The sequence below is a fragment of the Nerophis ophidion genome, linkage group LG16, assembly GCF_033978795.1.
Source record: "Nerophis ophidion isolate RoL-2023_Sa linkage group LG16, RoL_Noph_v1.0, whole genome shotgun sequence".
Classification (NCBI taxonomy): domain Eukaryota; kingdom Metazoa; phylum Chordata; class Actinopteri; order Syngnathiformes; family Syngnathidae; genus Nerophis; species Nerophis ophidion.
In genome coordinates this window covers 37,411,276-37,436,537 of record NC_084626.1, presented here as the reverse complement: position 1 = coordinate 37,436,537, position 25,262 = coordinate 37,411,276, and the positions used below count along the sequence as shown (strand labels likewise).

At 41.8% G+C, this 25,262-nt stretch overlaps 2 protein-coding genes across 3 annotated transcripts in view; one reads left to right on the top strand and one right to left on the bottom strand.

The window, feature by feature from the left end:
- LOC133535359 (low-density lipoprotein receptor-related protein 1-like) overlaps nt 1–25,262 on the bottom strand; it is a 296,691-nt gene that overhangs the window by 55,049 nt on the left and 216,380 nt on the right. For both annotated transcript variants that reach the window (XM_061875132.1, XM_061875133.1), the window contains 11 exons: nt 23,063–23,188; nt 22,850–22,981; nt 22,618–22,752; nt 18,840–18,969; nt 18,599–18,725; nt 18,368–18,519; nt 18,166–18,290; nt 13,484–13,858; nt 5,124–5,313; nt 4,841–5,045; nt 4,565–4,757 (listed from right to left, as the gene is read on the bottom strand). In XM_061875132.1, coding sequence (XP_061731116.1) covers nt 4,565–4,757; nt 4,841–5,045; nt 5,124–5,313; nt 13,484–13,858; nt 18,166–18,290; nt 18,368–18,519; nt 18,599–18,725; nt 18,840–18,969; nt 22,618–22,752; nt 22,850–22,981; nt 23,063–23,188 — 1,890 coding nt within the window. The remainder of the gene's footprint in view (nt 1–4,564; nt 4,758–4,840; nt 5,046–5,123; nt 5,314–13,483; nt 13,859–18,165; nt 18,291–18,367; nt 18,520–18,598; nt 18,726–18,839; nt 18,970–22,617; nt 22,753–22,849; nt 22,982–23,062; nt 23,189–25,262) is intronic.
- Nucleotides 10,047–11,753, top strand: LOC133535360 (galanin receptor type 2-like). Its single transcript, XM_061875134.1, has one exon. The coding sequence runs from the start codon at nt 10,574–10,576 to the stop codon at nt 11,594–11,596; it is 1,023 nt and encodes a 340-aa protein (XP_061731118.1). The 5' UTR covers nt 10,047–10,573; the 3' UTR covers nt 11,597–11,753.

Sequence of the window (25,262 nt, the reverse complement as noted above, 5' to 3'; positions counted from 1 at the left end):
TATATCACAGCCTTCAGTGTAACCTGTATGGCTGTTGACTAAGTATGCCTAGCAATCTCGTGCGTGTGATGATAGAAGCAGCGAAATGCATGCGTCCGGCCGACACGCAGATAGCATGGAAAGCGGCCGGGGTGACATGTTGTAGAGGACGTTAAAAGTATAGCCATCACGGCACGCTTTAATATAGTAGTCCGGGTGAAAATCGGAAAATGTTAGCCCCGGGTTATTTCCGGGAGAGGCACCTAAATCCGGAAACCTCCCGAAATAATAAGGGGGGTCGGCGATTATGCAGCTGGGCCCCATCAGAGTGGCCAAAGAGCTGCATGCGGATTCCGGAGCCACGGGTTGCCGACCCCTGCTCTATGTAGATTGACCACAAGCTCATTGATTGGGTTTCTAGCTTGCCAGCTAACCAATTAATGGTCAAGTAAGAGCGAGTCGTTATCATTCAGAGAGAGATATTTTTGATAGAAATGATTTATAAACTGGTCAGTGGGATCATCAACTTTTTCAAACACTGCTTTTGTAACAATACAGGTTTATTTTATAGCAGCATTTCTCATAGGGCCCATTGTTTGGCCACCGGAAAACTTTTTTGCAACCTCTTGGAATTCTCTTGATGAGCTTCAGGAGGTAGTCACCTGAAACAGGTATGCTTGAAGCTCATCGAGAGAATGCCAAGAGTGTGCAAAGCAGCAATCAGAGCAAAGGGTGGATATTTTGAAGAAACTAGAATATTCAACATTTTTTCAGTTATTTCACCATTTTTTGTTAAGTACATAACTCTACATGTGTTCATTCATAGTTCTGATGCCTTCAGTGACAATCTACAATGTAAATAATCATGAAAATCAAGAGTTTGCATGTTCTCCCCGTGAATGCGTGGGTTCCCCCCGGGTACTCCGGCTTCCTTCCACTTCCAAAGACATGCACTTGGGGATAGGTTGATTGGCAACACTAAATTGGCCCTAGTGTGTGAATGTGAGTGTGAATGTTGTCTGTCTATCTGTGTTGGCCCTGCGATGAGGTGGCGACTTGTCCAGGGTGTACCCCGCCTTCCGCCCGATTGTAGCTGAGATAGGCGCCAGCGCCCCCCGCGATCCCAAAAGGGAATAAGCGGTAGAAAATGGATGGATGGATGGATAAAGAAAACGCATTGAATGAGGAGGTGTGTCCAAACTTTTCGCCTGTACTGTATATACACACACATGTAAGTATATACATGCACACACACACACACACATTATATATATATATATATATATATATATATATATATATATATATATATATATATACATATTATATATGTATGAGGTTAGCTGACATCCATTGTTTCATTTCATTAAGACACGCCTCCAGCTGACTACAATCCGGCGTGTTGGTCAGCTTTAGGGGCATGTAGAGTTGGGTGTCATCAGCATAACAGTGACAAGAACAAGAAAGTTTGATCACATTACGCCTGTACTGGCTCACCTGCACTGGCTTCCTGTGCACTTAAGATGTGACTTTAAGGTTTTACTACTTACGTATAAAATACTACACGGTCTAGCTCCATCCTATCTTGCCGATTGTATTGTACCATATGTCCCGGCAAGAAATCTGCGTTCAAAGGACTCCGGCTTGTTAGTGATTCCCAAAGCCCAAAAAAAGTCTGCGGGCTATAGAGCGTTTTCCGTTCGGGCTCCAGTACTCTGGAATGCCCTCCCGGTAACAGTTCGAGATGCCACCTCAGTAGAAGCATTTAAGTCTCACCTTAAAACTCATTTGTATACTGTAGCCTTTAAATAGACTCCCTTTTTAGACCAGTTGATCTGCTGTTTCTTTTCTTTTTCTTCTATGTCCCACTCTCCCCTGTGGAGGGGGTCCGGTCCGATCCGGTGGCCATGTACTGCTTGCCTGTGTATCGGCTGGGGACATCTCTGCGCTGCTGATCCGCCTCGACATCTCTGCGCTGCTGATCCGCCTCCGCTTGGGATGGTTTCCTGCTGGCTCCGCTGTGAACGGGACTCTCGCTTCTGAGTTGGACCCGCTTTGGACTGGACTCTCGCGACTATGTTGGATCCATTGTGGATTGAACTTTCACAGTATCATGTTAGACCCGCTCGACATCCATTGCTTTCCTCCTTTCTAAGGTTCTCATAATCATTATTGTCACAGACGTCCCACTGGATCATTATTGTCACCGATGTCCCACTGGGTGTGAGTTTTCCTTGCCCTTATGTGGGCCTACCGAGGATGTTGTGGTGGTTTGTGCAGCCCTTTGAGACACTAGTGATTTAGGGCTATATAAGTAAACATTGATTGATGATTGATTGATTGATATATACAGTATATATATATATATATATATATATATATATATATATATATATATATACAATAGTATGTGCAGGACAAAAATCACAAGACTACTTCATCTCTAGAGAACTGTTTCATGAGGGGTTCCCTCAATCCTCAGATTTGTAAATCTCCTAATGATTAAAGGGAACCCCTCATGAAACAGTTCTGATTTTTTCCCAACACATACGTATATTGGGCTCTACAACGGTATCGAGCACTATTCTCTGGATAATCTAATTAAGACATATATATATATATATATATATATATATATATATATATATATATATATATATATATATTATATATACACACACACACATATATGTATATACTGTATATATATTTAAATACATATATTTACACGTATATACATATATCTATACACATATAAACATATATATATATATATATATATATATATATATATATATATATATATATATATATATATATATATATATATATATATATATATATATATATATACATGCACATACATATACTGTACATACAATAATTGATGAATGGGTTATACTTGTATAGCGCTTTTCTACCTTCAAGGTACTCAAAGTGCTTTGACACTATTTCCTCATTCACCCATTCACACACACATTCACACACTGATGGCGGGAGTTACCATGCAAGGCCCTACCCACGACCCATCAGGAGCAAGGGTGAAGTGTCTTGCTCAAGGACGCAACGGACGTGACGAGTATGGTAGAAGGTGGGGATTGAACCGGAAACCCTCAGGTTTCTGGCACGGCCATTCTTTCAACAGCGCCACGCCGTCCCCATATAAATTGTGGATTGCCCACAATTGTTTCCTTTATTATTAATTTTGTTATTTCACACATTCAAAATAAATGAATAACTTCTCAGTTATTTCTAATAATCTAAAACATGCATCTAATGAAATTTAGGCATGAGTAAAATGGTATTGAAGTTGTTTTACACAGATAAAAGGACAAAAAGAAAAAAACGTACTTGGAATCCTTCAAACCATGCCCCTTGTACTCAAGCCAATTGTGTATCATCACCCCACTTCTGAAAATCCAATTCCGTCCCTGGATTAATTCAGTCTATCATAAATACACTTGAAGAACTACAACAACTGCTTCTGTGCAGATGATGACAGGCCGCTCACCATCAATGTCACATAAAATAATATTTATGCCAGTGCCTGCCTGCAGGTTGCTTTCTACTGTCAGCCGCGCACCAAAATGAAACAGTATACATCTGTCAAGGATTGTCTTACATTTTACTTCTACTTTTTTTACTCAGCTTGTTCTGTTGTCTGTTGACTGATTGCCAGTCAATCACAGACTTTGAGTGAACAGGGATGTCAAGCTGCATGAAAGTCAGCTACGTGAACAACTACACAAGGGGTTTACTTCTCGGTAAAGAATCTGGGTATTATCTTCGACCCAAGTCTGCGGGCTATAGAGCGTTTTCAGTTTGGGCTCCAGTACTCTGGAATGCCCTCCCGGTTACAGTTCGAGATGCCACCTCAGTAAAAGCATTTAAGTCACACCTTAAAACTCATTTGTATACTCTAGCCTTTAAATAGACTCCCTTTTTAGACCAGTTGATCTGCCGTTTCTTTTCTTTTTCTCCTCTGTCCCACTCTCCCTTGTGGACGGGGTCCGGCCCGGTGGCCATGGATGAAGTACTGGCTGTCCTGAGTCGGGACCCAGGATGGACCGCTCGTCCAGAGTCGGGACCCAGGATGGACCGCTCGCCTGTGTAAAGGCTGGGACATCTCTGCGCCGCTGATCCGCCTCCGCTTGGGGTGGTTTCCTGCTGGCTCCACTGTGGACGGGACTCTCATTGCTGTGTTAGATCCACCTTTAACTGGACTCTCAGGGTTGTGTTGGATCCACTATGGATTGAACTTTCACAGTATCATGTTAGACCCGCTCGACATCCATTGCTTTCGGTTCCCCTAGAGTGGGGGGGTTGCCCACATATGCCGTCCTCTCCAAAGTTTCTCATAGTCATCTTGTCACCGACATCCCACTGGGTGAGTTTTCCTTGCCCTTATGTGGGCTCTGCCAAGGATGTCGTTGTGGTTTGTGCAGCCTTTTGAGACACTAGTGATTTAGGGCTATATAAATAATCATTGATTGATTGACTGACTGACAACAACTGTTCTGACATCCTGTCATGTTGTCACTAAACAGCCATTGCACAAATACAAGGGTGGGAAAAAAAACCTTACAGCTGTTAGTATCGTTGGCCACGGCAACGATTCCCATGGGCTGCTGGGGGATATCAGCACGCAGGACCTTCATGTCTCCTCCGGTGTATTTGTCGGCGCGGAGCACAGCCCTCCTCACCCAGTCTGTCCAGAAGATGTAGTCTCCATACACGGCCAGACCAAACGGGTGCACGGGTTCATTCTTCAGCACCACCTGCAGGGGGAAGCACGGCCACACTGGTGAATTCAGGAGGTGCCAACAAACAGATAAATATATATTCTCTGTGTGTCGCTCACATAGCGCCGACTGCCGTCATACTCGCAGCGCTCTATCTTGTCCAAGGTGGCGTCGGAGAAGTAAAGCTTTTCAGCACGCCGGTCGATAGCCAAACCATTGGGGGTTCGGATATCAGTCCCAATAATGACCAGCACATTGGACCCAGTGAGCGTGGCCCGCATGATACTGGGAGACTGCTCGTTCCAGTTGGTCCAGAACATAAGGCTGTGTGGAAAAAAAGGGGAAATTGACCAAGGAAGATGAGAAATGAGGAGCAAGGAAAGGTATTTATGACAGAACAACCTCTGGCACTCGTCGAGGACAAAGGCTCTGGGGTGGTCGTCTCCTGACATGGAGACCACGGTGTGACTGTCAACAGCACCCCAGCGGCTCTGATCCACAGTGTGGCGGGTGATGGTGGAGGTGGTGTAGCTGGTCCAGTACAACATATCCCAGCCTCTGTGGTATGCCAGACCCTCTACGGAACCCACATCTGCAAAAGCACAGTGGGGCCGAATGACTACAAGCCATTTTGAAGAGCACCGTCTTTTTTCTATATTCAACACATAAAAACCCAGACCTATTTTTGCTTAAAGGAAAATGATGGGGGATGTATCACAGACCAAGTGGAACACAGGACTCAGACATAATTCAGTTTTTTCTAAAATATTACTCATAAATGTCACACAGCAGATCTACGCCTATAGGTGGCTTGGCTTGGCATATTTGCAGATTACTTTTCTCTGCATTAAATTGTAAATAATTGTTCAACTGCACATTTTGTAATAGCGTACACACATTTGTAACACAATACTGTATGCCTGTAAATGATTCTTAATGTGTAAAATTGACTGTATAATGTATTTAATAACTGTGATTAGTATTACAAATGTACTGTGAATTGAACCAAAAAACATACAGTAGTTTCTCCGGAAACTGTGATATATCTCCATATTCAGCTAGCGACTTTTTCGGGATACAAGTTGCCTCTTCAATAATTATTGTGCTTTATATTGCAAACAAAAGCTTCCAAACCGGTAGTTGGTGTAGCAAATGTTTCAGTGAACTCCGTAAAATTCAGCCAAAGCAACTGGTGTCTGATTTGCTACCAATAAATTATATCTAAAGATCGACATACCTTTGTTCTCCTAACTAGAACAAAGAAAGTGAATGTTAAGGACAGTCCTAAAGAGAAAAGGTATATGATATTCATTCAATTAAAGAAAGAAAGCATCAAAGAACATGAGCGTGTAGTCTACTTCGAGCGTAACAATGCCGGTCTGCGTAATATCAAAAGCAGAATAAGTCCATGAAATTATACCATATTTTCCGGACGATTAGCCGCACAGTATAGAAGCTACACCACTAAATCTTTAAAAGAAAACCACTTTTTTTGTTCATATATTAGCTGCACCAGACCATGACCCACGGATTTATACCGGTTCGTTGTGAAATGATAAATTTACATAGATTTTTTAAATGTTTATATACATGTCTTAATTGTTTCCAAACAGTACCTGTAACAAGGCAGTAAAATGGATAATCAAACAAAACGGAAAAGGATTTCATGTCTGTACTCATACTTTATGAGATGAATACGATTTTTTCGTTTTTTAGCAAGGTTCAATATTTTTATCAGGATTCTTCTTCCTTGTAATTAGTAAACACTTTGAGTTTTAGCAGTTCCTTAAAAATGACCTTTTTTGTACACTGTTTGATTTATTTGCTTAATCCATTCCAGAGTTTAGCCAAGAGCGAAGAAAAAACCTCAGGTTAGTTACATTTGTATAAGACGCAGGGTTCAAACAATCGGAATAAAGTAGTGGCTTATAGTCTGGAATATACGATAATAACACCAGCCAAGGATGTCAAATAATATCTAAACGGTAGACATTAAACCCTAAAAATAAGGAGTAGCTGCTGATGGTGTGTTTGACGAAGAAGCAGCTGGAAAGAAATACTGTATGGTAGTCCACCCTCAAAGGTATATGTACATTATTATTACATCAAACAACTGTAGTTGTTCATAGTACATTCTATTATATTGTTTTTCAATTCTTCCTTAAGAAAATGCAACTGCAAATGAGGCCCAAAATGAACCCGAAAAAGAGCTAATGGAGATGAGAGAACAGAAGTATGTCACTTCACGTACAAGGCTAAAATGCCGCAGGGGTGGAAGAAAGGGGTCAGAGCCAGGGCCAAGACATCTCCAAGAACATGGTGTGACTTAGGGCTTTTCTGCAACTAATGCCTCACTAAAAAGGTCACAGCAGCTGTTTGGAAGTGGTGTATTATTTTCCTTTGTGCCTCAACAAGAGAGGAGGAAGAAAAGCACAAAATTAACCTGGGAGTGAATTAAAAAAAAGTGACAAGAAGTGGTAAAGTTGGAGAAAGTGCCTGGGTGTCAAACTCATTTTAGACCGAGGACCACATGGAGAAAAATCTACTCCCGAGTGGGCTGGACTGATCAAATCACGGCATGATAACTTAAAAATAAAGACAACTTCAGATTGTTTTCTTTGCTTGAAAATAGAACAAGCACATTCTGAAAATGTAAAAATCAAAATGTTGTTGGGGTTTTTTTACACTTACATATTGTGATTAATAGTATTCTATCATTTTTTGTCTTTATTTATATCCATCCATCCATCCATTTTCTACCGCTTATTCCCTTTCGGGGTCGCGGGGGGCGCTGGCGCCTATCTCAGCTACAATCGGGCGGAAGGCGGGGTACACCCTGGACAAGTCGCCACCTCATCGCAGGGCCAACACAGATAGACAGACAACATTCACACTCATATTCACACACTAGGGCCAATTTAGTGTTGCCAATCAACCTATCCCCAGGTGCATGTCTTTGGAAGTGGGAGGAAGCCGGAGTACCCGGAGGGAACCCACGCATTCACGGGGATTATATATTCTAAGTAAATTATGTGATAATGTTCATCAGTCAACTCATTGGTAGTCATACTCAATCTATCAATACATTTTTTTAATTAAAATCAAATTACAGTATGTTATTTATGTAGCTTGATCATTTTCCTCGACTGTTGTACTAAAACATCATGTGGTTTATTTCGTACATCTGTCGCATCATCTACAAAGATACAAAGAATTGCTATTGCTACATCCAGAGGACACATTTGAAACATCTGTTGCTTTCATTCCAAAATTTCAGGTTAATTTTTAAACACCTACTCAGTGGCCTAGTAGTTAAAGTGTCCGCCCGGAGGTTGTGAGTTCAAACCCCGGCTGAGTCATACCAAAGACTATAAAAATGGTACCCTGCTTGGCACTCAGCATCAAAGGTTGGAATTGGGGGTTAAATCACCATAAATGATTCCCTTGCGGGGCACCGCTGCTGCCCACTGCTCCCCTCACTTCCCAGGGGGTGATCAAGGGGGATGGGTCAAATGCAGAGGACACATTTCACCACACCTAGTGTATGTGTGACAATCATTGGTACGTTAACTTAATAATATGGGGAATATTTCAGAAAAACGTTGTATTATTCTATTATTCAATGTGTCAGCTTCTGTTTTTGCCGGACGTCGGAGCACAGCGCATCAATTGAGCACGGCACATCTATTCTGCACAGAGCAGAGCGGATCGTGCGGGACAGGAAGTAGTGTACAAACTACAAAATACAAAATAAAACACCGGGTTAATTTTCAAAATAAAACGCACTGTGTTTACGGCGGATCACATTTCTCTCACAGTAGAGGTTTAGATATTAAGTTGTATTGCGTTTCAGTTGTTTACTCTGAGCATTAAGTGAGAAAGACCATAAGTTGCAACTTGATGGCGTTTTCATCAAGTTAAGGGAAGAAGGACAGATTTTCACATTGAAGTTTTTTCCATTTGAGTATTTATTTTTATTTATTTTTTTGAAGTTCATGTTGCACTGTTCAATGTTCAATATTAAAGTGCTTGTCTTTAACAATAAATAACCTAATGATAAACCAGTGTTTTGTTGCTTTTCATGTCTTCCAAGCCTATGATAATGTGAATTAACTCATTATGACAATAATTTGTTGACACAAAAGAAATGGCAATCACTTCTACCTAAAAAGGACACAGCTAAGTAGTTAGCTTCCTATTAGCAAATTTTATTTTACATTAATTTCCATATTGTGTAAAAGACCCCCATAAAATGTCCTGCCCTTTTCTGACTTTGAGCCCCTGTCCCTCTATAATCATGTGCACGTCCCTGCCCAGGGCCATATGTTTGACACCCCTGGTTTAAACACAGATGTGTCTATTTAATTTTCTTTTCACAGACCACAGCGACTAGATGTCTTATAGTTAATTGACCCAAACAGTAAGAGTCTATTAATTAAAGATGTCCCTGGGCTGAATGGGAAGTATTTTAACAGCTGTGGCTGAGAGGTCAGCCAGCTTCATCACCGGATGAAACATTTTACACCCAACGTCGGTGTCCGTAGTGCACTGAGCACTATGGGCGTGAATCGACATTTGCTGCCGCTCCTTGAAAGCAAAGTGGAGGCCTCTCCTCCCACTCAGAGTAGATCGATTCGTCTACTTTTTCCATTTACGTCTTTCCGCTACAGTTTATCAGCATGCCCACGTACATCTTTAATTCCCCGAAACTCAGCCATTGAATACTCGGTGCATGTTTCAAGCCCATATAAATGGGAGGGTTGTGTCACGGGCATCCGTCGTAAAAAAAACCAATACAAGTAAATTATGCTTTTGCCGAAAGACAACGACAGTTTCAGTTCATCTACACACCGATCACAGATCACAGTCCCATTTATAAAACTGCTCTGAGCTATGCTGATAATACTGACACTGCTTTGTGGCACTGATTTGAAGCAAATAGAAGGTCAGTACTTGTTATCAGCAAGTCAATAATTACCCTGATTTCACACTAACAGACACTTCATTAGGTACACCTACCTGCACTAATCAAAACCGATGAAAGAGCTGTACCAACAATTCTGCAAATTCTCACTGCAAACTGCAGCCAAAGTAAAGAACGATTAAAACCTCTGTGACAGTGTCAATAAAAGATGTGTTTTAAGATCTTGGTAAAGGCACATTTTTTGAAACAGCTTTTGTACTGGATCCTTACGGGTTGAGCAAATGTTGTGGTCAGTGCGTGTACATCACATGACCCATTTGCAGGCGTCTCTTGTGCTAAATATTCACATTGTTTTGTGAGTTGAACGGAAACAACTGAGTCTGGAAAAAAAAAAACTATGTTTGGCTTCCACAGGGACCACCCACAGTGAGCAGGCCACCCAATCTCCGTCCTGCTCTGTCATAGTCAGTCCAGAGTTCACCTGCCGACGACTCGCCTGCATCTAGTCATTCTGTAAAGGTATTCGACGTCACTTTTCCTCCACCGCCGGCTTGTTTGCCTCCTTGGATGTCTCTGCCTGCCAGCCTGAGATGTCACGAGACGGGAGACCCCACGGGAAGCTCAAACCTATTTTCCAGGATTGACTCCGTTTGGAATGGCTTAACAAGCATGGATTTACTTCTATGACTGCACATTAATGGACAAATGTCAGGAGGCAGCATCTCTACTGTGTGTATGCATACTTAACAACAACAGACCCTGTGGTGTGTTTCATCATTGACGGTTAGAGGACATTGTTTTTGTTTTCCTGCGTAAACTGCCGTTCACCCGCAATGTCAGCATTCCCTTCCAGTCCAAGGTCCTATTTGCAGTTTTATGAGCACCACAAGCATCATTACAAAGGCAAAGGCTAAACTGACGACATAAAATGCTGCCAAGAAATTCTTCAGGTGCAGAGGATCTGCCGGGAAACAGTAGTGACAGCAGGCCAGGCAACGTGGAGCAGGTCCTTGTCCCTTTTTTTGATGTCCTAATCCTGGTGTTGGGGTTAGGAGGCCACAGCACAGTCATGTTAATTCTCTGTCGGAGGCACAGGAAGAGGGCAGGTCAGTCTGCACAGAGCTCCATGACAGGAACGGGTACAGACGTCCTACTGCTGGCCCTCAGCTCTGCGGACTTTCTTCTTCTCGCCACGCTTCCTTTTCACACCGCCGCCATCGTCATGCAGAAGTGGCCATTTGGAATCTTCCTGTGTCGCATGGCGGGCTTTTTGGGATCGGCCTGCTCCTCAGCCAGCGCCTTCACGCTGTCCGCCCTCGCCGTGTCACGCTACATGACGGTGGTGCACCCTGCCACAGCTTACCGCCTCCTCTCTCCTCGCCGGGTTGCCATGGTGGCTACGCTTCTTTGGGTACCAGCATGCTGCTTGGCGACACCTCAGTTTGTGTTCCGCTCAGTAGACATTTTGGGAACCCCTCCCGGCAGTTCCGACGGGCTTGCTTGCTTCGCTTTCTTGTCGCACAAAGACCAGCTGATTTACGGATTGTTCCATTTCCTCTTAGCTTTCTTGCTCCCGCTAATCACCATCACCATCTCATACGGAAATATCTACTTGTTCCTGTGGAGGACTCAGAACGCGGGCCAGGCTCCACAAGTAGAGCGCTACCAGAACAAGGTAACCCAGACATCTGCAATGCTGGTTCTGGCATTTACTCTATCCTGGCTGCCTTCTTATGGCCTGATGCTGGCCTTACTGTCTGATCGGAGCTCAGGTGCCACCGGCACCTCGCCACGTTACGGTGCGTTCGCCGTGTTCTCACGACTCACGGCCATCGCGTCCACCGTCCTAAACCCGATGCTGTATGTGCTCATGTCCCAGAAGTTCAGACAGGATTTATTGAGGTTGTTCAAGAAAGAAGGGCAGAGAGCCAGTGGGGGTGCGGCTACCTGATTGAGGTCATTAATCACCAGATGATCCACAGCCCTGGGAGCTACACAGTACAACTAATCATTTACCATTAAAGTCATTGCCAAGACGATCATCGTTGCAAGGATTGAGTGCTTATATCATTAAAGTCACTTGAAAAGAGTGGTGAAATAACTCAAACAAAGCCTTTCTGTCTGTTTGTTCATTAAAGTGTTTAACTGCACAATGGAATAAGATCTAATAATACAGTTATACCCATTACACTGCGGTTACAAGGTTAAAATGCTGACACCGTCGATTTTCTATCAAAGCTGAACACTGAATAATTATTTTAAACAGCTTTTGAATTGGAAACAATTCTCCCGTCCAAAGGCAAAACCCAGTAACTCAATTTTGTTCAAAACTGAGCTGATAATAATTTTGGAGTTCCTAGGTGATATGCTTTACATTAGTGTATGCGATATTGTAATTTGATCCGTAAGTATGCTGTTACGCGCATGGCAGGACCTAGCAACTACCACATAACCGCGTAGATACAACAGAAAAACCTAGTATCTCAAGGGACCAATCGGAACCTCTTTGTCAGTCGCCTTATCGTCTTTAATGAGACATTTGCACAAATGGGGGTCAACCTGATTATGTGATATTATGGCACGAGGGGATATTTGGAAGATTGGCCCAGGACGTTGCAAGCACCTTCATCAAATGTATTGTTCTTGATTCTTCCCCTTGCATACTCTTTTGGGCAGATAACTGTGGAGGTCAAAATAAAAACTGGACGCTGTACACGGGTATTGCCCAAAGTGCAAACGCAGAATGGGGCCCACCTGAAATTGTAATAAAATATCTGGAGAAAGGGTACACGTTCATGAGAGCAGATTCAATCCATGGCTCGATCGGCAAGAAAATGAAAGCTCCAGAAAACATCTATACGTTTGATGTCTTTGTAGATCTTTGTAAGACAGCATCAAGATAGATTGGTTTTCCTTTGTTTTCTCAAAATCAGCTAGAAGTGAGTTACTAGGTTTTGCCTTTGGACGGGAGAATTGTGCAGCTACACCTCCATCCATCCATTTCCTACCGCTTATTCCCTTTGGAGCAGCTGCACCTAATATTGTTAATTCATTAAATACGTTTGGTGTTGCCAAGCACAAAAAAAAGTGTCAAATTGAGTTGTTTTCAAATAAAGAATACATTTAGCATGGACACCCAATGAAACTTATAGATCTTAATTACAGTATTTCCTTGAATTGCCGCCGGGGCGCTAATTAATTTAAAACCTCTTCTCACTCCTGCGCTTACCAAAGGCATGCAGTAAAAGTAAGCGTGCGCTAATTATTTTAAAACCTCTTCTCACTCCGGCACTTATCAAAGGCATACAGTAAAAGTTTGAATGTGATGTAAGCTTGGACCTTAAATCCTACTGAATAGCTCTTAATCTTCTTCCCTTTATGCGATTTCAAATTACCGGTATTGAAATCAGCCTCCTCCGTTTTGAAAATGATGACAGGGGAAGTGTCACTTATGATGTCACGAGTTTGACCAGGCAGTAATATTAAGTATGCGCTAATTATTTTGGGAAGCGACTTTGACCAGGCAGTAATTCAAGGCAGGCGCATACTATATGCCCTGCGGCAATTCAAGGAAATACAGTACTCAAATTTAATATTACCTAAATTTACTTTAAGGTTTTTTAAGTTCCTTAATTTAGTTAATCACTTGTACTGTGGTCTATATTCCATCATTTTCATTTGAGCACAAATTCATCTGCCTTCTTTTCTTTTTTTTTTTTTTTTACCTCTTTAAATCTAAAAGGCGTAGAAAACAACGTGAGGAACTGATTATGACTTACAGGCGCACATCAAATCTAAAATGAGACAGAAAATCAAATTGGATAACGGCGATACTCACTCTCGACCACAGTCTTGCGGTCAGACCCATCATCAGAGATCTGCTGGATGTTGCCAAAGTGGATGTCACTGAAGAAGATCCGGTTGGCTCCCTTCCCCCCGCCTCCGCGGTAATCAAAAGTCAGCGCGATGACGTTCTTCATGTGCTCAGCGTCCTCAAACGGCTTGATGGGCGCATTTAGGTTGTTTTCGTCCGACAGGTGAACACTCTTTAGTATGGTGCGCTCCGAGTAGAGCAAGAAGCCGTCGTAGTCGCGGCAGCTGCTTCCGTCTTCAGCCAGCATGCCGTGGGCACAGGCGCACGTGCGCTGTGCGTTGCCGCGGTAAAGACAAAGCTGCTGGCACCCGCCGTTGTTGCCTTTGCACACGTTTGTTCCTGTAAAAGGACATGAAGAGGTTATTAAACAAACCTTGTTAATTAATCAAGGGGGTGGCATGGTCAGGAGGGAGAGCGAGTCGTACAGTAACCGAAGGGTCGGTCTTTGGAATTCCAATTCCTCCTTACCTGTCACAGCTGTCGTGTCCTTAAGCAAGACACTTTACTCACGTTTTCCTTAAAGGCCTACTGAAATGAGATGTTCTTATTTAAACGGGGATAGCAGGTTCATTCTATGTGTCATACTTGATCATTTCACGATATTGCCATATTTTTGCTGAAAGGATTTAGTAGAGAACATCCACGATGAAGTTCGCAACTTTTGCTTGCTAACAGAAAAGCCCTGCCTCTACCGGAAGTCAAATGTTGATGGCTCCTCACATATTCACATTGTTTTTAATGGGAGCCTCCAACAAGAAGAGCTATTCGAACCGAGAAAACGACAATTTCCCCATTAATTTGAGCGAGGATGAAAGATTCGTGTTTGAGGATATTGATAGCGACGGACTAAAAAAAACAAAAACAAAAAAAAAACGCGATTACATTGGGACGGATTTAGATGTTTTTAGACACATTTACTAGGATAATTCTGGGAAATCCCTTATCTTTCCATTGTGTTACTAATGTTTTAGTGAGTTAAATAGTACCTGATAGTCGGAGGTGTGTGTCCACAGGTGTCTTGACGCGCACTGTCTCAGGGAAGTCGACAGCCGCTTTATGGGCGACACAAGCTCAGCAGATCTCCGGTAAGAAGCGACTTTTTACCACAATATTCTCACCGAAACCTGCTGGTTGACATTTGGTCGGGATCCATGTTTGTTGTGATCCATGGTAAAGTTTCACCTCCGTGAATTTTAAACAAGGAATCACCGTGTGTTTGTGTGGCTAAAGGCTAAAGCTTCCCAACTCCATCTTTCTACTTTGACTCCTCCAATATTAATTGAACAAATTGCAAAGAATTCAGCAGACGACTTTTAGCTGTGCGTGTGCGCAGCGCTCATATTTCTTACAGCCCGTGACGTCAAGCGTACACGTCATCATTATGCAACGTTTTCAAGAAGAAACTCCCAGGAAATTTAAAATTGCAATTTAGTAAACTAAAAAGGCCATATTGGCATGTGTTGCAATGTTGATATTTCATCATTGATATATAAACTATCAGACTGCGTGGTGGGTAGTAGTGGGTTTCAGTAGGCCTTTAAGTCGCCCAAACCAAGATGCTTCACTGACCATTTCATCTAATAACATTGCTCAAATCATCTCAAATTCAACCAGATGTGTAAAAACTAGAGGTGTAAAGGTACATGTACTTTTAATCCCATTTTCAACCCATATTCAGTTGAATATGCGACAAAGACAACAAATTTGATGTTCAAACTGATAAACATTTTTTTTTTGCAAATAATCATTATCTTTAGAATTTGATGCCAGCAACACGTGACAAAGAAGTTGAGAAAGGTGGCAATAAATACTGATAAAGTTGAGGAATGCTCATCAAACACTTATTTGGAACATTGCACAGGTGTGCAGGGTAATTGGGAACAGGTGGGTGCCATGATTGAGTATAAAAACAAAAACATGCTAAGTCTTTCACAAGAAAGGATGGGGCGAGGTATACCCCTTTGTCCACAACTGCGTGAGCAAATAGTCAAACAGTTTAAGAACAACGTTTCTCAAAGTGCAATTGCAAGAATTTTAGGGATTTCAACATCCATCCATCCATCCATCCATTTTCTACCGCTTATTCCCTTTTGGGGTCGCAGGGGGCGCTGGCGCCTATCTCAGCTACAATCGGGCGGAAGGCGGGGTACACCCTGGACAAGTCGCCACCTCATCGCAGGGCCAACACAGATAGACAGACAACATTCACACTCACATTCACACACTAGGGCCAATTTAGTGTTGCCAATCAACCTATCCCCAGGTGCATGTTTTTGGAAGTGGGAGGAAGCCGGAGTACCCGGAGGGAACCCACGCATTCACGGGGAGAACATGCAAACTCCACACAGAAAGATCCCGAGCCTGGATTTGAACCCAGGACTGCAGGAACTTCGTATTGTGAGGCAGACGCACTAACCCCTCTGCCACCGTGAAGCCCGGATTTCAACATCCACGGTCCATATCATCAAAAGGTTCAGAGAATCTGGAGAAATCACTCCTTGAACCGGCATGGCCGGAAACCAACATTGAATGACCGTGACCTTTGATCCCTCAGACGGCACTGTATCAAAAACCGACATCAATCTCTAAAGGATATCACCACATGGGCTCAGGAACACTTCAGAAAACCACTGTCACTGAATACAGTTTGTCGCTACATCTGTAAGTGCAAGTTAAAGCTCTACTCTGCAAAGCGAAAGCCATTTATCAACAACATCCAGAAACGCTGCCGGCTTCTCTGGGCCCGAGATTATCTAAGATGGACTGATGCAAAGTGGAAAAGTGTTCTGTGGTCTGACGAGTCCACATTTCAAATTGTTTTTGGAATTATTCGACATCGTGTCATCCAGACTGTTACAGACGCAAAGTTCAAAAGCCAGCATCTGTGATGGTATGGGAGTGCATTAGTGCCCAAGGCATGGGTAACTTCTTTGAAGGCACCATTAATGCTGAAAGGTAAATACAGGTTTTGGAACAACATTTGCTGCCATCTAAGCGCCGTCTTTTTCATGGACGCCCCTGCTTATTTCAGCAAGACAATACCAAGCCACATTCAGCAGGTGTTACAACAGCGTGGCTTCGTAAAAAAAGGAGTGCAGGTACTTTCCTGGCCCGCCTGCAGTCCAGTTCTGTTTCCCATCGAAAATGTGTGGCGCATTATGAAGCGTAAAATACGACAGCGGAGACCCCGGACAGTTGAACGACTGAAGCTCTACATAAAACAAGAATGGGAAAGAATTCCACTTTCAAAGCTTCAACAATTAGTTTCCTCATTTCCCAAGCATTTATTGAGTGTTGTTAAAAGAAAAGGTGATGTAACACAGTGGTGAACATGCCCTTTCCCAACTACTTTGGCACGTGTTGCAGCCATGAAATTCTAAGTTAATCATTATTTGCAAAAAAAAATAAAGTTTTTGAGTTTGACCATCAAATAACTTGTCTTTGTAGTGCATTCAATTGAATATGGGTTGAAAATGATTTGCAAATCATTGTATTCTGTTTAAATTTACATCTAACACAATTTCCCAACTCATATGGAAATGGGGTTTGTAAGTTAAGCAAAAAAGATGGAGGATCTCAACATGAAGTGTTCTAACAAACCTGATTGTATTCAAAGAGCTGAAAGCCCAGCTTGTCTGTGCGCTTGAACAGTTTTGACACAATAAAATCATTAAAGGTTTTGTGCTCTTCAATCAGGGTTTTGTTTTGGTTCTCAAGCACAGCCACTCGATTCTGCAGTCATTTGATATATTTCAAATTGTCTGTTGTGAAAGTCTCTTGTTTGGGAACACTTGGCCTTCCCAGTAAAATACGTAAATACACAAGGTCAAGTGGATGAGGCAAAAGCAGTGCGCCACCATTGTTCAGTAGACTTGGGCAACTATTAATGCTGCACTTAAACCAATAAAGAACTTTGATTTACTAAAAATAAAATAATATTTGAAATAATAATACTAATACTAACATTGTTTAAACTGTTACTGTTGTACCTGTCTACATCATTGCACTTGTAATGTTATCATTATTGTGTTAAGTGTGTGTGTATATTATAACTAGGACTGTCAAAAATAACGAGTTAACTAATGTGATTAATCAGAAAATAATCTCATTATTTATGAATATTACTCATGCAATTTATTTCGACTGCTCCTTAACCTTAATCGTGCATGAAAGGCGGCGCAGGTTTGTTTTAAGGTTAGTGATCAGGTCAATGCATACGTCAGTGCAAAGATGAGTAAAGAGAATCCGACTGGTGTGCTCGCTGGCAAATTTCACTCCAGAATACACCCTGGCTGGACTTTTGAAAAAACTGCTAAATCGTTTTGAGCAAATAAATGATGTGCATTCAAGTGACACATTTTGAGAAATGGTCTCGGATAGATTTTCTGCCAATAAAAAATGTTGTGTCCAAATATTAGGGTATTTTATTACGTTAATTTAAAATATGCGAGCAACCAATAACTTCTGATTAATCGCAATTAATCTCAACTTAAAAATGTGTTAATCTGATTAAAAAGATAATTGTTTGACAGCACTATTAAAAATTCAGTAATATTTCACACTTTTCAAACTGTTACTGTTGTCTACATCGTTCTACTTTTTTTTATAATTGTCTCCAGTGTGTTCATATGTTATAAGAGATTCACCTTGCTGCCTGGCCCTGTTGAAGACCTTAATATCCTTGAGTTGCACGCCGATCTCGGTCCTCAGAGACACCGAGTCTTTGGCGTTGTCTTTACTGCCTCGCTTTATGGAGCCCTTGGCATGAGTTCTGCATGAAAACAGACAAAGGGCAATAAAAAAGAAAAGTGTCTCTCTGGTAACAATCAAGTAAGGACTGCGACTAACCGGTCACTCCAGTAGATGTAGTCCTCAAACACAGACACAGAGAACATGTCCATGTTGTGGTTGGACAGTACCACTTCCCTGTTCTCTCCCGTCTCCAGATTGATGCGCTCGATTTTGTCAGTACTGGCGTCGCACCAGTACAGCATACCATCCTGTGCAGAGGAAAGGTGTTTTTAAACCAAATCTATCATTCTTACCATAGCTTGTTTTGTGTGGTTTGTTTTACTGTACTTCGTAGTCAATGGAGATACCATTCGGCCAGCTAATACTGGAATTCACCAGAACAGCCCTTTGCGAGCCGTCCAGTCGGGAGCGTTCAATACGAGGGTACTGACCCCACTCTGTCCAGAACAAGTAGCTGCACACACACACACACACACACACACACACACACACGGGCACAAATATGACTCCTCGAGTAATCAATCAAAAGAGAAATAACCACCCATTGTGATGATTGTTTCCTTCTCACCCTTTCTCAGGGTGGACAGTGATTCCGCGAGGCTTGTCCAAGCCCTGGGAGATAACCACATAGCGGAAAGAGCCGTTCAGGCGGGCCACCTCAATCACATCGAAGCCTTGGTCTGTCCAGTAGATGTTTCCTGTGGTGACATCAAAAGGAATAGTAATGTTCTACAACTCCTAGAACAGGGGTCGGCAACCCACGGCTCCGGAGCCGCATTCGGCTCTTTGACCACTCTGATGTGGCTCAGCTGCATAATCGTCGACCCCCCCGATTGTTTCGGGGGGTTTACGGATTTTGGTGCCTCTCCCGGACATCACCCGGGGTTAACATTCTCCGACTTTCACTCGGACTACAATATTGAGGGCGTGCTGTGATGGCTTTACTTTTAACGTCCTCTACAACATGTCATCGCCCGCCTTTACACCATGCTATCTGCGTGCCGGCCGGACGCATGCATTTCGCTGCTTCTATCGTCACACGCACAAGATTGCAAGGCATATAGTCAACAGCCACACAGGTTACACTGAAGGTTGTGATATAATAGCTCGGTTGGTAGAGTGGCCGTGCCAGCAACTTGAGGGTTGCCAGTTTGATTCCCGCCTCCACCATCCTAGTCACTGCCGTTGTGTCCTTGGGCAAGACACTTTACCCACCTGCTCCCAGCGCCACCCACACTGGTTTAAATGTAACTTAGATAGGGTTTCACTTTGTAAAGCGCTTTGAGTCACTTGAGAAAAGCGCTATATAAATATAATTCACTTCACTTCACAAACAACTTTAACACTCTTACTAATATGCGCCACACTGTGAACCCACACCAAACAAGAATGACGAACACATTTCGGGAGAACATCCTCACAGTAACACAACATAAACGCAACATAACAATTACCCAGAATCCCATGCATACATGACTCTTCCAGGCTATATTATACACCCCCGCACCCCCAACATCGCCCACCTCAACCGACGCACGGAGGAGGGCGGAGCGGGGTTTGGTGCTAGCGGGGTGTATAAGAAATGTGTTTGTCATTCTTGTTTGGTGTGGGTTCACAGTGTGGCGCATATTAGTAAGAGTGTTAAAGTTGTTTATATCACAACCCTCAGTGTAACCTGTGTGGCTGTTGACTATATGCCTTGCAGTCGTGTACGTGTATCTGCGGAAGCCACATACAACATGTTGCTGGGCTGGCAAGCTGTTTGTACATGTTGAAGAAGGCATCAAAGGCAATGGCTTCATAGTATGCCCTTATTATTGTTATCTGGGTGACCATCAGTAGATAATCGCGAAAAAACGGTTGCAGATCCCAATGTCTTCTTTATTTTGTGAAACGGGTCAAAATAGCTATTTGAGTGGTAAAGGTTGCCGACCCTTGTCCTAGAGCATGTGGATTATACTAGTTGTATAGGAGTAGAAACCAATCCAATCCACTTTATTTATATAGCTCATTTAAACAACAATAATGTTTCCAAAGTGCTGCACAGCCATGTTAAAAACAATATTATGCTCCACCAATGACTGAATAAAACAAAAAATTAATAAAAATAAAACCAATAAAAACAATATAAAAACAAATATGATTAAAAACTATTTTAAAGGGTAAAATCAATTAAAACAGTAAAATAAAAATCAAAGTGTATAAAAAACACAGAGGATAACAGAGGACAGAGGACCACACAACTCACGTAGTGTTAAAAGCCAAAGAATAAAAGTGGGTCTTAAGACGAGACTTAAAACACTCCACTGTGGAAGCAGTTTGAACATGGAGCGGCAGAGTGTTCCAGAGCTTAGAGCCGACCACAGAGAAGGCCCTGTCTCCCCTGGTCTTAAGTCTGGTCTTGGGCACCATGAGCTGGAGCTGGCTCTCGGACCTCAGAGCGCGCGCAGGAATGTAAATTTGGATGAGGTCCGAGATATATTGAGGTGCCAGTCCATGTAAAGATTTAAAAACAAACAGCAATGTTTTAAAATCAATTCTAAAATGAACAGGGAGCCAGTGCAAACTCTGAAGAATTGGGGTTATATGCTGGCGTTTCCTGGCCCCTGTTAAAAGTCGTGTTGCCGCGTTCTGGACTAACTGCAACCGGGAGAGAGCTTTTTGGCTAATGCCAGCATAAAGTGCATTGCAGTAGTCCAGGCGACTCGAAATAAAAGCATGCACGACTTGTTCAAAAAGGTTAAAAGATAAAAACAGTTTAACCTTTACTAAAAGACGAAGGTGATAAAAACACGATTTTATCACCCAGAGGGACATCTCTCCCCAAATATCGAAGACAGACCGTAAATATGGCTTTTTTGTAATGTCTTGCTATTAGTACACTCATATTTAGAAAGCATGTATTTTGGTGAAATCCTCTTAATCCTGAGATTGTCCTTTATTTGATTGATACAATTGTCAATGTTCCCAAGTTACATCAACACAAAATGTTTGTCATCTCTTCTCAGCATGGCATGGCACCAATAAAAGCTGAGTTTTTCTTAATTTATTTTTTTTATCAGTGGGATGACCCACCCCCTCCCATCATCAGACCCACACCCACACGCGCATGTGCACGCGCACACACACACACACACACACACACACACACACACACACACACACACATTATTGTATCTCTTACCTTCTTGAGACCTCTGAACCAAGGGTGCAAAAGAGATCTCTTTTTTGTTTTTTTTGTAATGTGCTTAAGGCCGATGACAAACGAGTCACGGACCACAGATGGCCCTTGTGCCGCACTTTGGGAAACACAGCTGTAGAAGCTAACTGTTAATGGCCATTATAGTCTTAGTATCATAGTGTATTTGTTCATCCTATGGTCACATATGGGACGTGGGTTGTCTTACGTCAACACCGGAAGTCGTAAAACTATCTGTTCACCTGGCGGGTTTTTTCGGGGATGTATAGGGAAGTCCTTCTTTAGCTACTGTCTTGTTTTATCATATATTGCTGCCTTTGCACCTGTCAATGTTTACTTTTGTATGCACATTAAATCAACATAAAATTACAACATTGGAGCAATGTTCACGGACTCTAGTATTTGGCTCTCTATTAGATGAAATGGTTTTCCCTACTGTCCCTACTAGAGTCGAAATTGAAGATAAACTATGTTTCAAAATGTAATTTTCTTTTTTTTTCGTGTTTTCTCCTCTTTTAAACCGTTCAATTAAGTGTTTTTTTCATCATTTATTCTCTACAAAAAACTTTCCGTAAAAGGAAAAAAATGTACGACGGAATGACAAACAGAAATACCCATTTTTTTTTATATATATAGATTTATTTATTAAAGGTAAATTGAGCAAATTGGCTATTTCTGTCCATTTATTTAAGTGTGTATCAAACTGGTAGCCCTTCGCATTAATCAGTACCAAAGAAGTAGCTCTTGGTTTCAAAAAGGTTGGTGGCCCCTGCTCTAAGTTATGTCCACAGTTCTTTCAGGTTTTGGGTTATGTTATGGGGTTATGGTTATCTGTCAGGATTCTGATATGTTCCCCCCTCCCAATGTTAACTAATTTCTACGTCCTTGGTACTTGTTCAACCCATAAGAAGTACTTTAAATGGCCTAAAATTAACTCTAAACAGCTATCTTATTCTTAAGGACTAAATGAGTTTTACAGAAAATCTGCTAGAAGGAGATAGAGTAGAAGTCCATTCTCCAAGGTAAATGCTGTACCTTATTAATACATTACTTCATAAACCATCGAGTTAAAAAAAAGCAAGCCAGTTTGAGGGCTTAAAGGGGTCGAAGACTACTTACTGCCTTACAGGGTTGCGTCTCATCTCACCTGCTATCCAGTCAACAGCGATTCCTTCAACCCTGCCGATGCCATTAGTGACCACGTCCTCTCTCCACGTCTGGTCTCGCTTGGCCCTGCTGATTGTGCTCAGGCCCATGTCCACCCAGTAGATAGTGTCATTGTCTGGGGGGACATTAATAAAAAGATGAATGGGTTCTTTCTCTCTTGATAAAAATACGCAGGTATGTAGATTTTTATTATTTAAAACTGCTTGGTTTACCAGCATGGAAATCTATTCCCACAGCCAGAGAAGTGCCTGACACTGGTACCAGGACGTCAGACTTGTCCAATGGGTCCAAAGGAATACCACGTATCCCCTCATGTACAGAATAGAGCAGGAAAGAGCCAACACCTACAGCAAACACACACTCTTTAACAAGTGCTTTACACTTTAAAAGACCAGAGAGTATAAAAATGTAACGTGCCGCCGCACCCTCGCAAGACTGTTGGCCTCCGCGCAGGCTGTATCCGGCAGTGCACATGCAAGCTCTGGTGGTCGGGGAGGTGGGGAGACACAGCTGGGAACAGTCACCATTCTTATTACTACAGAGATTGGTGCCTGGAAACAGAAAAAGCACAAAAGCAAACACATAAAAACACAAAAAGTAAAGATATAAACAGATGTCCACTTGCTGAGATAAACAGGATACGTGCTGGTAAAAGAATCATGGTTATTTAGTTTCTGTTTTTGACAGGTGTGGTAATCGAAAGATGAGTTAACAGTAATGGTATATTTTTCTTACTAGTAAAATAATCTAATACAGTGGTTCTCAAATGGGGGTACGCGTACCTCTGGGGGTACTTGAAGGTATGCCAAGGGGTACGTGAGATTTTTAAAAAATATTCTAAAACTAGCAACAATTCAAAAATCCTTTATAAATATACTTATTGAATAATATTTCAGTAAAATATGAACGTAAGTTGATAAACTGTGAAAAGAACTGCAACAATGCAATATTCAGTGTTGACAGCTAGATTTTTGTGGACATGTTCCATAAAAATTCATGTTTAACATTTCTTTTTTTGTGAAGAAATGTTTAGAATGAAGTTGATGAATCCAGATGGATTTCTATTACAATCCCCAAAGAGGGCACTTTAAGTTGATGATTACTTCTATGTGTAGAAATCTTTATGTCAGGCCTGTAAATCTGGTTTTATGTTTGATCATGTTTTGTTTTGTTTTCTGGACTCTTGTTCCGTTTTTTCACTTCCTGGTTTGTTTTTGTTACCGTGACATATCATTGATTTTCACCTTGCCCTCCGAGTCACGCCCCTGCCCTCAGTCCCGCACCTGTTCCTAATTATCACAGCCACTACTTAAGTCATTTTCTTTCTGTCCATCAGTCTGTGATTTTTGCATTCTGCCTCATGCCTTCATGCACCCTCGATTACCTTGCTATCCATGCCCCTTGTACCGGTCACGGTAAGTGTTTTTTTTGTTCGTTATTCATAGTTCTGCCACAGTGCAAGTTTAAGTTTAGTTCATTGTCTTTCATGCCATCGAGCAGTTGTTTTGTTTTCCTGTTTGTATTTTTGTAGCCAAGTTTTGTACCTCTTTGTGAGCACCCTTAATTTGTTTATTTTTGTATTTAGTATTCCAAATAAACCATGTACTCACAGTCAAGTCTGGCTCGTCCCGTATTCTCCTTGCATCGAAGAAGCAAAAATAATCCATATCTCGGTGTGACACTTTATTTGTAATTGAATCACTTGTTTATTCTTCAACAAGTTTTTAGTTATTTTTATATATTTTTTCCAAATAGTTCAAGAAAGACCACTACAAATGAGCAATATTTTGCACTTTTATACAATTTAATAAATTCGAAACTGATGACATAGTGCTGTAGTTTACTTCTTTATCTCTTTTTTTCAACCAAAAATTAGGGGGTACTTGAATTAAAAAAATGTTCACAGGGCGTACATCACTAAAAAAAGGTTGAAAAACCACTGATCTAATAGAAAAATAATATCAACAAATGTGCAGTCTGAAACATTTCCCCAAGGAGGTACAGTGGTACCTCAGCTTAAGAGTGTCCTAATTTAAGAGTGTTTTAAGATAAGGGCTGTCTCTTGGGTAATTGTTATGCTTGAAGTTGCAGGCAAACATTGAGTTACAAGCATCGCCACCAATAGGTGATGTAGCAAATGCCCAAAACATCCGGTCTTACTCATTAGCATTAGCTTACAGCTAGAAATTAACATAACTTTGTTTTCTAACCACGGGAAAGGAGAAAGTGGGTGTGAAGGACAGTGTTGAGAAAAATATGCAGACGATATTCATTGAATTATAAAAAAAAACATGTCAAAACATTGAGCAATGGAAGCATAGCACTGCTAGCCTGCACCATATTAAAGCAGAATGACCCCTGATTTCCACAAAACGTGTCACGGCTGCGGTGCATAATCACCACTGAACAACACCGCCATCTGCCGTCTAACAATCCCCATTGTGCGGCTCCATCGTGCAGCAAAATAGCGCAGACTTTTACGAGATCTCGCAAATCCATCAAGTGATAAAGTAAACACTGGAGTAAACATCGTGAAACATCTTAAGTTCTGCCGCCCATCAGTACCCAATTTTGCTTTGTAGAACGATCACTATATATTTTTTGTAGCAAGCAAAAATACAACAG

Excerpts from the sequence above, each read along its gene's own strand:
- LOC133535360 (XM_061875134.1), top strand. The coding sequence starts at position 10,574 with ATGCTGCCAAGAAATTCTTCAGGTGCAGAGGATCTGCCGGGAAACAGT.